The sequence below is a fragment of the Synchiropus splendidus genome, chromosome 8, assembly GCF_027744825.2.
Source record: "Synchiropus splendidus isolate RoL2022-P1 chromosome 8, RoL_Sspl_1.0, whole genome shotgun sequence".
NCBI classification, from domain to species: Eukaryota; Metazoa; Chordata; class Actinopteri; order Syngnathiformes; family Callionymidae; genus Synchiropus; species Synchiropus splendidus.
In genome coordinates this window covers 16094708-16109475 of record NC_071341.1, presented here as the reverse complement: position 1 = coordinate 16109475, position 14768 = coordinate 16094708, and the positions used below count along the sequence as shown (strand labels likewise).

The window sequence follows — 14768 nt, the reverse complement described above, 5'->3', positions numbered from 1 at the left end:
CAAGAGAGGCGGAGTGGATGAGTGCGAGAGAGAGCGGCACAGTAAGGGAGAGTGTGATCGAGATGGACGTGGAACTGACAATGTTGTTGACTTGTTTACCTGGTTAGATGCACCCCGATGCAGGACAACGTGACGTAAGCTTTGTCTCGCCGATTAGACTCACACGCTGGCTGTGCCTCATCATTGTAGTCACAGAGGAAGTTTTCTCATTTAGCTTTGTTTACAAGTTTTAAGTTTTCTTTGTCAAATTGTAGTCCGCCTAGTTTAAGCTACATCTGTTGTTTCCAGTTGGAAGTTCTGAGCTGTGATGTTCTCCAACTGCTCAGGAAGCTGCAATACATTTGAGGATGTTCAGTTTAGGGCTGCAGCGACTGGTTGTGTTTAATCGATTATTAATCGACTCCTAGACCTTCACAGCTCAAACATAACTATGTAATGGGAGAACTATACTATGTTTTTTTTTTTATTATTATTATGATCATATTTATTCCCATTATTTAAAAAATAAATATTAATTTTCTTTTGACAAACATGTGTCAAATATGTATGTAAATATGTTCTTGACTATTTATGCAACATTTAAAAAAAAATGTGAAAACCACATGGAAGATTCAGTATTTGGCCAAGCATTTAAAATTTTATTCGGCTTCAGCCACAAATTTTCAATTTGGTGCATCCCTGGTTTGTAACTACATCCTCAAGTGTATTGTGAGATACCTTCATGTTTTGAATACACATCGACCACTCAAACAACCCAATATTAGAAGCCGCATTTGAGGATAGAGTCACATGATTTGGAGAAGCAAAGTGGCACATTTTTCAACCGAAATTAACCAAAGACACATTTTCTGTTCAAGAGAGTCCCTTAGGCTCATGTCACACATTTGTGCCTCCATCAAAGTCTCAAACTCAGTCTCATGAGCAGTGAATGTGTGATGCATCCACTCTATACAGTATACTGTGATACTCTCAACCACTGAAGACATCATTGTGCTACGGTTCATTTCAGTGGTCCAGTCATGTAGCGCTGCCATAAGTCACTGACTGCAGTTTAAAATGTATTTAAATTAGCCTTAGTCTGTTTTTATTTTGCAATTGTGGGAACATTTTAACGTGTTTTGTTGAATTATTTTATTCTTCATCACATTGGTGATTTAAAGAAAAAAATGTTTTTACTGCATTTTATACATTTTATGGGGCCAGATATTTTGAAAAGAAAAGAAAATGATATTTTTCCCAAGAAAGCAAAACGATCATTTAAATAGTTTTCGTAATACTAGTCAATAACCACAAAGGGGCGGCAACTTCCATTTAGACACGCTGCTATATAGACAGCTAGTACACTTCTGTGATGTCCAATTGTCTTCCATTTGAAAATGCAAACGCAGGATCTGTTTTGGAGCAGAGCCCATGCCGAGGTATATTCTCACCTATCTCTTTAACTATAGCGTCAGAGTCGTACGAGAGAGGTCATCTCTTGAATGATTCGAATTCATCACTGTTGCTGTTGTCGTCGTGTGTCTGCACTGTGTTTTCAGGACTCCAGTCAAATTGGACTGTTGAAGGAGCTGTTGGACCTGCAGAAGGACATGGTGGTGATGCTTCTGTCTCTGCTGGAGGGTATGTGATCTCAGTCTACTCATCTCTGTCTCATCTGTCGTGTTGAGAAGGGCATCACTCCAGGAGATTACATGAAGCTTGAGTGTGAAGACTTTCCTCCTTACAGCCTAGCTGCTCAAGCTCCATGTGAGTGTCATCTCACCAATAGGTTTGTGATCCGATTCCTGTTCCTCACAGGCAACGTGGTGAACGGAACCATCGCCCGACAGATGGTGGACATGTTGGTGGAGTCGTCCAGCAACGTGGAGATGATCCTCAAATTCTTTGACATGTTCCTCAAGCTCAAAGACATCGTGGCCTCTGATGCTTTCCGTGACTACGTGACTGACCCTCGAGGGCTCATCTCCAAGAAAGACTTCTCCAAGGCCATGGATAGCCAGAAGCAGTACTCTCCGTCAGAGATCCAGTTCCTCCTCTCCTGCTCCGAGGCCGATGAGAACGAGATGATCAACTTCGAGGAGTTTGCTGATCGTTTCCAGGAGCCGGCCAAAGACATCGGATTCAACATTGCTGTCTTGTTGACCAACCTGTCGGAGCATGTTCCTCACGACGCTCGCCTGCAGAACTTCTTGGAGCAGGCTGAGAGTGTCCTCAACTACTTCCGGCCCTTCCTAGGTCGCATCGAGATCATGGGGGCCAGCCGCAGGATCGAGCGGATTTACTTTGAAATCAGCGAGGCCAACCGAAACCAGTGGGAGATGCCTCAGGTCCGAGAGTCCAAGCGACAGTTCATATTCGACGTGGTCAATGAGGGCGGCGAGAGCGAGAAGATGGAGCTGTTTGTGAACTTCTGTGAAGACACAATCTTTGAGATGAACATTGCCGCGTCTATCTCCGAGCCAGAAGGAGAAGCTGCGGAAGAAGAGGACGATGAAGAGGAAGAAGAGGGGGCAGGAAATGAGGGCGATTCTGCTGAAGGAGAAGAAGGAAACGGCGAAGGAGAATCTCCAGAATCCACCTCAGCTTTTGCCGACTTCTTAACCAGCGTGGTAAACTTCTTCAACATGTTCACTTTCCGCAACCTTCGCAGACGCTACCGCAAGTTGAGGAAGATGACGGTGAAGGAGATGGTTATCGGCCTGGTGACGTTTGTCTACACCATCCTGATGGGCATCCTGATGTTCATCTACAGCATCTGCAAAGGCTTCTTCACACTTATATGGAAGGCTCTATTCGGCGGAGGCCTTGTGGAGGGCGCCAAGAAGATGACTGTGACTGAGCTCCTTGCTAGCATGCCAGATCCAACACAGGATGAGGTGCATGGCGACCTCCCACCTGAGCCAGGTGCTAGAGAAGTTCAGGACTCAGATGGTGCTGCAGATCTCTTGGATGTCGGAGGAGGTGAGGAGGAACAGGAGGACGGGGAGGAGCGTGAAGGTGGTCGTCTGCCAGGGTTCAATGCTCCGGGGGGACTCGGAGATTTCGGTGAGACGACAGCTGAGGAACCTCCCACTCCAGAAGGAACACCACTGCTGAAGAGGAAACTGGTGAGATGTTCACAGATCATAATTTCAAGTTCACCCTTCATTCATCCGTCATTTGGTGAATGAGGAAGATGAAAAGGTTTGTGTCACGGCTGATCTGTTTTTTTTTCCAACAGTTGGCAGCTGCAGTCGGAGGTCAAGACGAGGAAGAAGGAGGAGAAAAGGTTGAGATAGAAGAAGAACCCTCTCCTGAGCCGGAGAAAGCAGAGTCAGTAACTTATAACCAGAGTGATGATCATGCTGTCCTGTCATCGCTTTGTGACACAAACATCTTTGAATCTTTGCAGCACTGAAAATGGAGAGAAGCCGGATAAAGTTGAGCCTGAGCCTGAAGTGAAGGAGGAGGAGCCACAAGAGGTGGAGGAGAAGACCGTGAAGACAAAGGCTAAGAAGGAGAAAAAGCCAACTGAAGAAGGTTTCGAGTTGTGGAATGAGCTAGAGGTCCAGAGGATCAAGTTCATGGTGAGCAGAAGATGATTTTGAACCAACCGGAGCATGTCGACTCCAAATAATGGAAGATCCAAAAGAAGTCTATCCATCCATCACCTTCCTCTTCCTCTCCAGAACTATCTTTCTCGTAACTTCTACAACCTCCGGTTCTTGGCACTCTTCATCGCCTTTGCCCTCAACTTCATCCTGCTCTTCTACAAGGTCAGGACACCACCCATGCTGTTGCACACGGACTTCAGTGCTCACTTCACCTTTGACCTGTGCAGGTGTCCGATAGCCCCCCCGGAGAGGAGGACTTTGAGGGTTCTGCTCTCTTTGAGGGCTCCGGTCTGTTTGAAGGTTCTGGTGCTGAAGAGGAAGGTTCTGGTTTTGAAGAGGGAGGAGAAGACGAAGATGAAGAAGGCCCCTTGTACTACTTCCTGGAGGAGAGCACCGGCTACATGGAGCCAGCACTGGCGTTCCTCAGCATTGTCCACACCATCATCTCCTTCCTCTGCATCATTGGCTACAACTGCCTGAAGGTTGGTCTCACAGAACCCTCTGACATGGCTCGGCGAGTTGACCCACTTTGTCTTCTGCAGGTTCCTCTAGTCATCTTCAAGCGAGAGAAGGAGCTGGCCAGAAAGCTGGAATTTGACGGCGTCTACGTGACTGAGCAGCCAGAAGACGACGACATCAAGGGTCAGTGGGACCGACTGGTGCTCAACACCCCGTAAGTCATCAGCTACACAAACAGAAATTTCAAGGTTCAAGATTCTGCAGACAAAGATGTGTGTTCCTCCACGCAGCTCATTCCCCAACAACTACTGGGACAAGTTTGTGAAACGAAAGGTGAGTGTCCAGCCGACTCTACCGTTCGCTGGACTCACCAGTCCATGTTTTTCTGCAGGTTCTGGATAAATATGGCGACATCTATGGGCGGGAGAGGATCGCGGAGCTGCTGGGGATGGACCTGGCGTCTCTGGACGTCAGCGCCATGACTCATGAGAAGAAGCCGGAACCCGACACGTCAATGCTCAGCTGGTGCGTTCAGTGAACATAACCTCTGAATCAACCCTCACCACAACGCTTCTTCTCTCCTGCAGGATCACGTCCATAGACATCAAGTACCAGATCTGGAAGTTTGGAGTCGTATTCACCGACAACGTGAGTTCAGGAGGCTTCTGCCCTTGTTTTGGCGATGATCTAGTGGCGCTAACCCGCTCTCTGTCACAGACCTTCCTCTACCTGGTGTGGTACCTGCTCATGTCTCTGCTGGGCCACTACAACAACTTCTTCTTTGCTGCTCACCTCCTGGACATTGCCATGGGAGTGAAGACGCTGCGCACCATCCTGTCCTCCGTGACTCACAACGGCAAACAGGTCTCTTGAGATATGCTGCACCACTTCACAGTGGTGAAGGTTAATCAACAGCCTGGGAGCGCCACATTCCTTCCTCCTCAAACAGGGAGGCTTTGTGTGTGAACATGAGGGTGTCCCTCAGGTCCCGGGGCCAAGACTCTACCTGGATGTGTTTGCTGCCCAGAGATCACGATCCCAAGATCCTAAAATAGGACAGACTGAATCCTTTACTGAGGAGTCTCATGCTGCAAGTGATCTTGTCTCCCCTGTCAGGTTCCTCCTCTCTGTTTCTCAGTAACTCTTGAATAAAAGCAGCGATTAAAACATGGCCGTCCTGATGGTAAAAACCCACTAAAGGCCTGCAGCTGCAGCCACAAGTTGATTGAGAGGGAGCAAGATGAAAAGAGTGTGACGTAAATTGAGTTTAGAGCGTTTGAGTTAGAAAGGGATTTTCCACCAATCTGTGCCTCTCAAAACCATGCATGAAGCAACGCTGGCTCAGTCTCAGTTCATTCAGAACTGTTTCTAGTCCTACCATGGCAGCTAAAACACTGACTCATCAGCTGGCAGAAAAACTGTAGAATGAAAGCAACATTTGTTATTGTAGATATGTAAAATTCATCATCTCAGTTTCGATGGTTTGTGAAACATCCAGTGTTGTTTCCGTTGAAGCTAAAGCCCTCCCTCGTGGCTCATATATGTGCAGTAATCCAAGGAGTGAAATGTTGTTTGTCATGCAGCTGATGATGACGGTGGGGCTCCTGGCTGTGGTGGTCTACCTCTACACCGTGGTGGCCTTCAACTTCTTCCGCAAGTTCTACAACAAGAGCGAGGATGAGGACGAGCCTGACATGAAGTGTGACGACATGATGACGGTGAGGATCAGCACCTTCACTTGACGCTTTCACCATAATCCTCCACTCAATTTCCGCGGGACATGAGCTCATCATGTCACACGTGAGGATCCCACACTGCTTCAGGATTAAACCAGCCTCCTGCGCTCTGCCCGCAGTGTTACCTGTTCCACATGTATGTCGGGGTGCGCGCCGGTGGTGGAATCGGAGACGAGATTGAGGATCCGGCCGGAGACGAGTACGAGCTCTACCGCGTCGTCTTTGACATCACCTTCTTCTTCTTCGTCATCGTCATCCTGCTGGCCATCATCCAGGGTGAGAAGGTTTCTGGAGTGATTTGTAGTAAGAGGGGAAGGAAGGGGGAAGTATTTGGCCTCAACCATGCGGAGAACTTAATGAGATGAAATGGGGCGAAGAAGAGAGTGCAGGCAGGGTGGAGGCAACTGAACATATTTACTTGTCTGTTCCTCAAAATACATTACTTTGGTCCCCTCTAGGTTTGATCATCGACGCCTTCGGAGAGTTGAGAGACCAGCAGGAGCAGGTCCGCGAGGACATGGAGGTGAGTCGGCGAGGCCTGCTGTGGGAGGCTGGACCCTCCTGGCTGGTGTGTAATGTGCCATCTCGCTCTCTCCAGACAAAGTGCTTCATCTGCGGAATAGGCAGCGACTACTTTGACACGACGCCGCACGGGTTCGAGACGCACACGTTAGAGGAACACAACTTGGCGAATTACATGTGAGTCCAGGGGAAGGTTCTTATACCAACCGTCTTATGGCTTCTTTGGTGAAGCAGCCGCGCTGCTGGGACAGATGTGACCACTGCAGCAGGTCCTGTTGTGTGACGTAATGGAGGTTATGCATAACCACTTATGGAGAGGGTGTGAGGTCGCTGACAAGTGGCTGTTTGTCCAGTTGCTGTTTAAACAGGGATGGTGTGTTTGTCGCGGTCGTGTAAACGCTTGGAGCAGAGAGGCAACCCGACCGGACTAGGATCAGAACTGACATGATAGCTTCACCTTTCTAAGTTGTTGAGTCAGGAGAACAGTCTATCCTCGTCACACTTTGACACATAGAGTTATTGTGATTGGTTTTCTTTTGTTTATTCCTGCCTGTTCTCACAGGCCTGCTACTTCTCTACTTCCTTACTAAGCAGGAAGGTGGCGGTTCATGTTCGATATAGTGTTTACAGTGTTATTTCCCTGGTGGTTTAAAACACTACAAAACACTGTATTTCTTTTGAGGATTTTGTCACACTGAAGCATTATTATTGTTATTTAAATGCTCCTGTTGCCTGCCTCTGGTTGACCTCAGGGTGAGTTTTAAAAGCAGGAATATGTATGTGTTTTGTTGTTTACAGTTGTCTCTGTCACGACAGGATCCTTGTTCCCACCGTGTCATTTTCGCTGAGTAATCTCCACTTCTTTCATCTTCAGGTTCTTCCTCATGTACCTCATCAATAAAGACGAGACGGAACACACCGGCCAGGTCTGTGACTCGCCTGTGACTCGCGGCTGTGGTTGCCGGAACATTCCTCACATCTGCTGCTGTGTTTCAGGAGTCCTATGTGTGGAAGATGTACCAGGAGCGCTGCTGGGACTTCTTCCCAGCCGGAGACTGTTTCAGGAAACAGTATGAGGACCAGCTCGGATAAAGTCCAGCCAGCACAGAGCTGCCAGATGAAGGAAAGATGCTTGTTCTTTTCTGCACTTTTCTCAGCTCTGCTCCTCGACTTTCCTCCCAAAAAGCTTTAGACTCATGGCCTTTCCTGTGACCGACTGACCCCTCCTCCTCCTCCCTCTGATCACTCTGTCCCCTCCAGACTGTCAGTGAACGCATCAAATGCTGCTTCATCTGCTTCTGCTGGAAACACACTGGAGAGAAGCTTTTTCTCGCCGTCCTACTTGCGGCACCAGTCTATTTATCCTGACCTTAATTCTTTACCAGTGAGAGCGGCACACAAACAGCGCCGCCGCTGAACCGGCTTGTTGATGCGCACGAGCCATCCCCACTCTAACGCCATTTGTTGCAGAGCTGAACCCCGAAGTGGACAAGTAGTGCCTGGTGTTTATGTTAAAGCATCATCATTTGTTAGCGGCATGCTAACAACGTTTAACGCCTCGGCGCCACTGGGCATGCTCAGTGTGTCCCTGCTCGTCCAGTGTGTTTTCAGCTTTTACCTTTTTTCTCGTGTTTTATCGCTGCCTTAGACTTGACCGACATTTCTCTTATTTTCATGGCAAAACTTGAACAAACGATTGTGAAACTACTATGGATAATCTTTCCTGCTCGCTGCTTGGTATCGCCTTAACGTTGAAGCTGCGCTGCAGCGTTTCGACACGCACAGTGAAACACAAACCCTATCACCCAAGCGACCATCACAGAGTTCTTATCTCAGCCAGGTTTTCCCCTCGTCCATGTTTTGAACGTTTCATGCGGCGGTCCGATCGTGTGGATTCCTCCGAACATATCGCAGAGGGAAACAAAGGCAAACACAGAAACTGAAGTTCGACAATTGGTGAGAACTGTTTACCTCACCGGCGCCCTGACGCTGTAGTGTTGTGGCGTTTGGCGATGCTGTGACTGGTATCGCCCGAGTCCCGGCACTTGTTTGTCGAGACCCCAGGGCAATGGACATCCAGTTTTGCACTCCCAAGTCTTACACCACGTTGACCCGCGGGCTCCTCGGAGCTCACGTCCTCCTCTAGCTTGACTACCCGACGACTGTTTTCTCGCCATCCAGAGACGCCTCGTGCTTTGAGACACATGATGAATGTAGTTGACACACAACTGTCGGAGACCCTGAAGCAGAGATGTATTGAATCACCATAGATGCATATATTTATTTTTATTTAGAGCTTTAATGAGCCGTCCACCAAGCTGTCACACTTGAACGCCACGTCCCGCCGGAGCCTTACGCGGTCCGACCGCTTCTAATGGAGAATTGGTTCGGACTCGGTCTCGGGTCGGAGGCAGGTTTGTTTATTTTGCTGGTGACTTGCGTGTTGTTTTCTGTGAACGGAGCTGAGCAGAGATCATCGCTGTCTGCCTGACCGACGTCCTCTGTTTCAATCCTGAATAAAGAGATTATTTTAAGGACAACTTCTCCCGCCGTCTTCTTTTTCTCAAGTCTCTCACTGAGCTGGCGACACTGAGTCATATATAAATCCCACTGCCTTTGAATGCATCACGCTGCTGAGCCTGTGATGCCGACGTCAGGTGACAGACCTGGTGAGTGCCGACCCTGGGGTCGGAGTAAAAAAAAATCTCTGAAATGGAAATGGAGCAGAGTTTCTGACAACTACCACATAATTTTTTTCAAAAGTAAAAATTAAAAAAATGTCATCAGTTTGACTGTAAATATAAATTAACCCTGGCTTTTTTTATTTCATGCTGTATTTCATGCTGTCAAATTGCATGAAAATAGAAAACATCGTGATCTCATATTTTTTGGGGTCCATAATTATTTTATTTTTCATATTTTAATACAATAAAAAATAAGTATTTTATTATGGAATGGCATTACAGTGTTGGGATATGATTAGACATATTGTCATCTATTAATGCAATGTTTTTATTGGATGGGGGGAAAAATATGGGAAAATAAACTGAATTCAAATTGGAGACATTTATTTATTATTTACTTGTTTCCATTTATTTTTCCACTTTCATTTCCAACTAGTGAATCAGTGTCTGCTCTGCTTGATATTCAGTCAAGTGGCAAACCTTTGGCTGTGAAGTGTTCTGTGAGCCACACCTAGTAGACATGAAGTATTTCCCCTCCAGCTCAATGTTTCTGTTAGGACTCTCCGTATTTGGATTTTTTTTATTTGTCAATGGAATGGTGAGTCATAATCCTGCTGGAGCCTCCAGCCAACGAACCGGTTGCTCTGCCTCACAGGAATGTCATGCACTGAATGGCTGAGTGAGCTGCAGCCGCAGCAGATCTGGACTTGTCAGCATTGTCACCCACAATCTGACCAACAATCACTCAGACCCTCGGAGAGTTTGTTTGTTCAACATTCCTGAAGTGTCTCACATGTCGCAACAGTTCCATGTTCTGATCCACACACGTGAGTAAACACACACACATCCACGCCCACCGACACACAAACACACCCATGCACACACACATACACAACACCACTCCCCCGATGGGTTTGAACTCCGGTTTGGTCTCGAGTATAAAAGCGCTGCTCTGCAGACGTCCAAGCGTCTCTGAGTGACTGCAGCCATGTTTGTGTCTCCACCCGGCTACCAGCCCGTCTACCGTCCGGTGAGTCTCGAGCCACACCGGGTGCTACGCCTCTGGAAGCGGACACTTCATGCTGTGCTGGACTGCTCCTCCGTCATCTCCTGGTCTTCTGCTTCATCAGAGGAACGTTCCTCTGCATGACTGGAAGAAGCTAAACGTCCCTCTCTCCTCAGGCCATCCCTTACCTCGGCTCCATTCATGGAGGCCTGAGAGAGAAGATGACCATCTACATCCAGGGAGCCACACCCGAGGACATCACCAGGTGATCCGTTTGTCCAAATGAAAGATAGAGTCACACTCACTGACAGACTGTGTAGAGTCAGCGTGTGTATGAGTTTGCCCCATGGGAGGAAATCAGAGTGAACATAGGAGGATTCCATCTTGTCGCTTTGTTGCGCATACTGGCAAATTCCTAGTTACGCCCCCCGGTGGCATCACATGATACAGGATTTCCAAGTTGTAAAGAGGGAGAATCCTCCCGAGTATGCAGTCCAAGATGGCTTCCCTGAACATAGACAAGAAGTTTTGACTTGAAAATTATCCTCTCAATGCGGTGTGTCTATCCTGTACCTGGTCGATTCCCTCGTGAGATGTCACTATATTTTTTTCCGACTTCAATACTGAACTCGGCTGTGACGTCATTCCCAGTTCCACATCTGAGGTAACCGGAATGTAGCTTATATTTTCTGCCAGGGCAGGTCAAAGGTCATGCTGTGAAGTGCGCAGTCATCCTCCTCACTAGCTGTGTGTTCATGTGTGATGTCTAGTTTCCAGCCTGGCCTCTCCTGTTTGCCCACATTGTTCCTGATGAGTCGGCTCAATCTGCAGTCCTCCCTCTGTCCAAACACAGCCTGCGGAGCAAACACTTCCGCTGTCTGGATGCCTGCTTCTTCTGATTCCACGCTGGTTTCTGCAGGTTCTTCGTTAACCTGCTGTGCGGAGAGTCTGAGAGCAGCGACGTGGCTCTGCACATCAACCCTCGCTTCGATGGCTGGGACAAGGTGGTCTTCAACAGCCGCACCGACGGGTCCTGGCAGTCCGAGGACAAGATCCGTAAAATGCCCTTCAGCAAGGGGGAAAAGTTTGAGCTGACCATCCACGTGGAGCCCGACGAGTTCCAGGTGAGACCCAGAGGAGCTGACCCCGTGACCCGGACCCTGATTCGGAGCCTCTCTGCAGATCAAGGTGAACGGGAAACACTTCCACGACTTCAAGCACCGTGTTCCCGTGAGCAGCGTGCGAGCCATGCACATCAGCGGAGACGTTTCCGTGGAGACCATCAACGTGCTTGGGGTGAGTGAGGAGCCACGGTCTGTCTGGTGGTGCATCCAAACATGTCAGAGACTCAGAGTAGAGCCACGAACAGGCATCTATTTTTTAAAAAAAGTCTTTCATCATAGGGAGGATTCCCAGGAGGGCCAGCAGGAGGCGCTGGGGTTCGTGTTGGTCCTTTCTTCCTTGATTCAATCCAAACTTTATTTACAAAAGTTTCATTTGACGGTTGTTTTAGGGCGGGTTCCCTGGAGGACTGGGACCGGTATGTTCTGCCTACACCCTGCTTTACCTTTAAACACCATTAACTTTTACACAACTTCCAACCACAGGGTGGATTCCCTGCAGGACCAGCAGGGGGCGCTGGGGTTAGTTTCCCTTGTTTTATTTCTGAGTTTATCACCGAATCCTCTGCTTCTAAACTCTTGTCTCTGCCGAGGAGTGAATGACTACGTTTTCTTTCTTTAGTGTTTAGTTCAAACCAATGATTTCATCAATACATCTTATTCTCCAATCGACGCATGAATATGATTTAAGAAACAAAACCAATTTATGTCTTGACCAATGACGTACAATGAAACCTACTTGTGAAGACCAGTAGGGGGCGCTGTGAGTTGTTCCTCGATTCAAACATTCATTTCATTGTTTCATTTCTCTCACTGTTTTAGGGCTTTTACCCTGGAGGAATGGGCCCGGTATGTTTTTTTTTTATCGTAGCGTCCACATGATTATTCGTGTGTTTGTTTTTTAAACGTCGTAAACTCAAACGAACTGGTTGATCCGCAGGGTGTGTTCCCAGGAGGACCAGCAGGAGGCGCTAGGGTTGGTCCGCCATGTTCTTTCGAGTCAATCAATTTGCTCAATCACTTGACTGACTCTTGCCTTCCCTGATTCATATCTCAGTCAGTTAAATTAATTTTTCCTGTGTTTACCTTCGAACATAATCCATGACGTAATTGATGAATGAATCCTATTATAAACCCATACATGCACCGCTGATTCAAGAAAATCAAGTCCAGTGGTACCTCGGTTCTCGACCACAATCCGTTCCAGACGGCCGTTTGAGAAGAGATTTGTTCGAAATCGGAATCGATTTTTCCCATTACAATGAATGGAAAAAGAAATAATGCGTTCCAAGCTTTAAAATAGTCTTTTGTAGGAGTGAATGTAGAGTGTCTGCTGCAGGTGCGCTGTTCCTCTATGTGTGTGGCCGCTGCATGTGGGAGGGGTTGCCGAGTGAGTGACGTCTCTCCAGAAGTGAAGAGGTGTCCGGTGCGTGTCCAGCTCTGAATGTGCGCTTCTGTGCAGTTTGGCTGTGACAAAGTCATAAACCAAGTCACGCTCTGTCCCAGACTCGCCTCATCCCTGTCCCAGCTCCAGCCCACAACAGGACATCAAACCCTGGAGTGTGAGCTCCAGCCTCGGAGGTGTGGAGAGCGAGCACCTCCCCTGTGACACTCTACCACGGTCCAGTGTGGAGGAAAGGTTTTACACCTCAATATGAAGAAAAAACAGTCAGTAAATGTAGCTAACGGGACACGTCTGCATACAGAGGCTGCGTTATACACAATAACAAAGCACGTCGTGGGTCAGCTGATCGGTCCGCGCACGTTGTGTTTTTTTTCTGGCTTTTTTCGGGGGCGTTCGAGTTCTGGATTTACGTTCGAAATCGGTAGCAAAAAAATCTAGACATTTTTGTCCGAAGTCCGGGACATACGAAAACCGAGGTACCACTCAACTTCCAACTCTTGATTTCTCCTCAAAATGACCTCAATAACAACAGATTTCTCTAAATATTGTCCCATGACTGTGGTGCAGCCCGGTTACCCCGGAGGACTGAGCCCGGTAGGTGGATTTCTGAACCAAACTTTATGGTATTTGTGTATAAAATAACGGTCAACTCCCTGAAAATACTGCTGTGATGTACCTCTGCAGTGTCTGGTTGGTTGTTCACCGACCTTATCGACTTATATACACTGATTTTTTCCCCTCTCAGCCGGGGTATCCAGGTGGTTCTGGACCAGGAGACACGTGGGTACGGGCCATCTCTATCATTTGATGTCTCATCTGTAAATCCAGATTATTAACTCACTTGTTTGTTTCAGGGCGATTATCCGGGCTCCAACCTGCCGGTAAGTTTCCTGCTTTGACTTTGAAGGCGTCACTAAAGTTCCGCTCCAACTTCCTGCGCTTGTTGTCTTCCAGAGCATGTCGGGCCAGCCGATCCACAGCCCGGTGAGTCAGCGCCCTGTAGTGGCAGGGAAGTGCAGTAGTGTGCAGACACTAGATTCTCCATCGGACGTAACTTGTAGTGTCCAAAACTGTAAACTCCTGAAATTTCAAAAATGTTTTAACAATTAAATTAGCCACCAGGGGGCGCACTTGAGAAACCATCTACTCGGAAGATGTTTCTTTCCTTTGGTGTGAGTCACCAGTGTTGACAGCATCTCTCTACCTTCTTCCAGCCAGTTCCGTTCTCCACCCGGATCGCCGGCGGGATGTTCCCAAAGAGAACGCTCATCATCCGTGGAATGGTGCCGCACCATGCTAACCGGTGAGATCACGATCCCTGGCGTATCTAGCTCTGATTTCCTCTCCTCTCTGACATGTCCACTGTCCTCTCAGACTGAGCTTCGACCTGGTGATGAGTCACAGCCGTGACATCGCGTTCCACCTGAACCCGAGATTCCAGGAAGGCGCAGTCGTGAGGAACAGCCGGCTGCACGGCAGCTGGGGGAGGGAGGAGCGCGAGCTCTCCACCAACCCCTTCGCCCCAGGACAGTACTTTGACGTAAGTGATCTCCGTTCCTCACCTTGTCTCGGTGCTGCAGCCTGACCTCTGAATCCCGGTGCTCAGATGTCCATCCGCAGTGGGGACAGGAGGTTCAAGGTCTACGTGAACGGGCAGCACTTGTGCGACTACTTCCACCGCGTCCACTCCCTGGCTGAGGTCGACCAGCTGGACATCAACGGCGACGTGCAGATCTCGTACGTGCACTTCTGAAGAGGCTTCGCGAGGAGAACACGTCCCCAGATACAGAACCAATAAAAGTGGTCATAAACACAAGTCAGCTTTTATTTCTGATACAAAACAGCCTGTCAAACCAAACCCAAGGTTGATCTTCTCTCCTATGTCAGGACTCTTCTGTCCCACCAGGAGACTCACGCTGCATCCTCAGTAGAATACGCTCACAACACGATCAGATAAACTCCCTGAATCCAAAACAGGGAAATGAGAAATTCTGTCACAGAATCTCACAGAAAAACAAAAGCATATTTTATTGTTTTACAGGTGAATAAAAATGCAGACCATTTTTTATTTATAGGACACATCCTCTGAGTCAGAAAGTGGTTTTTAATACAATGTTTCCCCCAGCTGACCTCCAACCTTGGATCAGATATTGTGGAAGGCTGCTGTGAGCAGACGGAACAAACCAATGTTTTCACCCAAACAGACAAAGTGGAAGCTCAAACTCTTGAATAAATGTACACT

General features: G+C 48.0%; 2 protein-coding genes across 12 annotated transcripts in view; both read left to right on the top strand.

The window, feature by feature from the left end:
* LOC128764251 (ryanodine receptor 1-like) overlaps nucleotides 1–8983 on the top strand; it is a 58820-nt gene extending 49837 nt beyond the window's left edge. For 4 of the 8 annotated variants that reach the window (XM_053873864.1, XM_053873863.1, XM_053873861.1 and 1 more), the window contains 19 exons: nucleotides 108–134; nucleotides 1389–1418; nucleotides 1539–1620; nucleotides 1798–3107; nucleotides 3221–3312; nucleotides 3392–3566; nucleotides 3669–3755; nucleotides 3821–4075; nucleotides 4136–4266; nucleotides 4343–4385; nucleotides 4444–4577; nucleotides 4640–4700; nucleotides 4770–4916; nucleotides 5636–5770; nucleotides 5908–6064; nucleotides 6247–6311; nucleotides 6387–6487; nucleotides 7185–7236; nucleotides 7307–8983. In XM_053873864.1, coding sequence (XP_053729839.1) covers nucleotides 108–134; nucleotides 1389–1418; nucleotides 1539–1620; nucleotides 1798–3107; nucleotides 3221–3312; nucleotides 3392–3566; nucleotides 3669–3755; nucleotides 3821–4075; nucleotides 4136–4266; nucleotides 4343–4385; nucleotides 4444–4577; nucleotides 4640–4700; nucleotides 4770–4916; nucleotides 5636–5770; nucleotides 5908–6064; nucleotides 6247–6311; nucleotides 6387–6487; nucleotides 7185–7236; nucleotides 7307–7402 — 3180 coding nt within the window. In that variant the 3' untranslated portion in view covers nucleotides 7403–8983. The remainder of the gene's footprint in view (nucleotides 1–107; nucleotides 135–1388; nucleotides 1419–1538; nucleotides 1621–1797; nucleotides 3108–3220; nucleotides 3313–3391; nucleotides 3567–3668; nucleotides 3756–3820; nucleotides 4076–4135; nucleotides 4267–4342; nucleotides 4386–4443; nucleotides 4578–4639; nucleotides 4701–4769; nucleotides 4917–5635; nucleotides 5771–5907; nucleotides 6065–6246; nucleotides 6312–6386; nucleotides 6488–7184; nucleotides 7237–7306) is intronic. The other 4 variants (XM_053873867.1, XM_053873862.1, XM_053873866.1 and 1 more) reach the window with 2 other exon arrangements.
* An 895-nt stretch (nucleotides 8984–9878) lies between these two features.
* On the top strand, nucleotides 9879–14571 carry LOC128763746 (galectin-4-like). 4 transcript variants are annotated; one of them, XM_053872886.1, is made up of 16 exons: nucleotides 9879–10024; nucleotides 10177–10265; nucleotides 10920–11124; nucleotides 11183–11296; nucleotides 11404–11439; nucleotides 11514–11540; nucleotides 11608–11643; nucleotides 11944–11970; nucleotides 12062–12097; nucleotides 13094–13120; nucleotides 13272–13310; nucleotides 13381–13407; nucleotides 13481–13510; nucleotides 13741–13829; nucleotides 13901–14066; nucleotides 14133–14571. In XM_053872886.1, the coding sequence occupies exons 1-16, from the start codon at nucleotides 9983–9985 to the stop codon at nucleotides 14277–14279; spliced, it is 1137 nt and encodes a 378-aa protein (XP_053728861.1). In that variant the 5' UTR covers nucleotides 9879–9982; the 3' UTR covers nucleotides 14280–14571. The 4 variants fall into 4 exon arrangements, with proteins under 4 accessions (XP_053728861.1, XP_053728862.1, XP_053728864.1 ...); XM_053872887.1 differs by lacking the exon at nucleotides 13094–13120; XM_053872889.1 differs by lacking the exons at nucleotides 11404–11439; nucleotides 11514–11540; nucleotides 11608–11643; nucleotides 13094–13120.
* Nucleotides 14572–14768: the final 197 nt, after the last annotated feature.

What these genes read in the sequence shown, in the direction of transcription:
- LOC128763746 (XM_053872886.1), top strand. Translation starts at nt 9,983, where the DNA reads ATGTTTGTGTCTCCACCCGGCTACCAGCCCGTCTACCGTCCG. An exon ending in CTGGACCAGGAGACACGTGG is followed by an intron (nt 13,311 to 13,380) that starts GTACGGGCCATC and finishes TGTTTGTTTCAG; the next exon opens with GGCGATTATCCGGGCTCCAA. An exon ending in GTGCCGCACCATGCTAACCG is followed by an intron (nt 13,830 to 13,900) that starts GTGAGATCACGA and finishes CTGTCCTCTCAG; the next exon opens with ACTGAGCTTCGACCTGGTGA.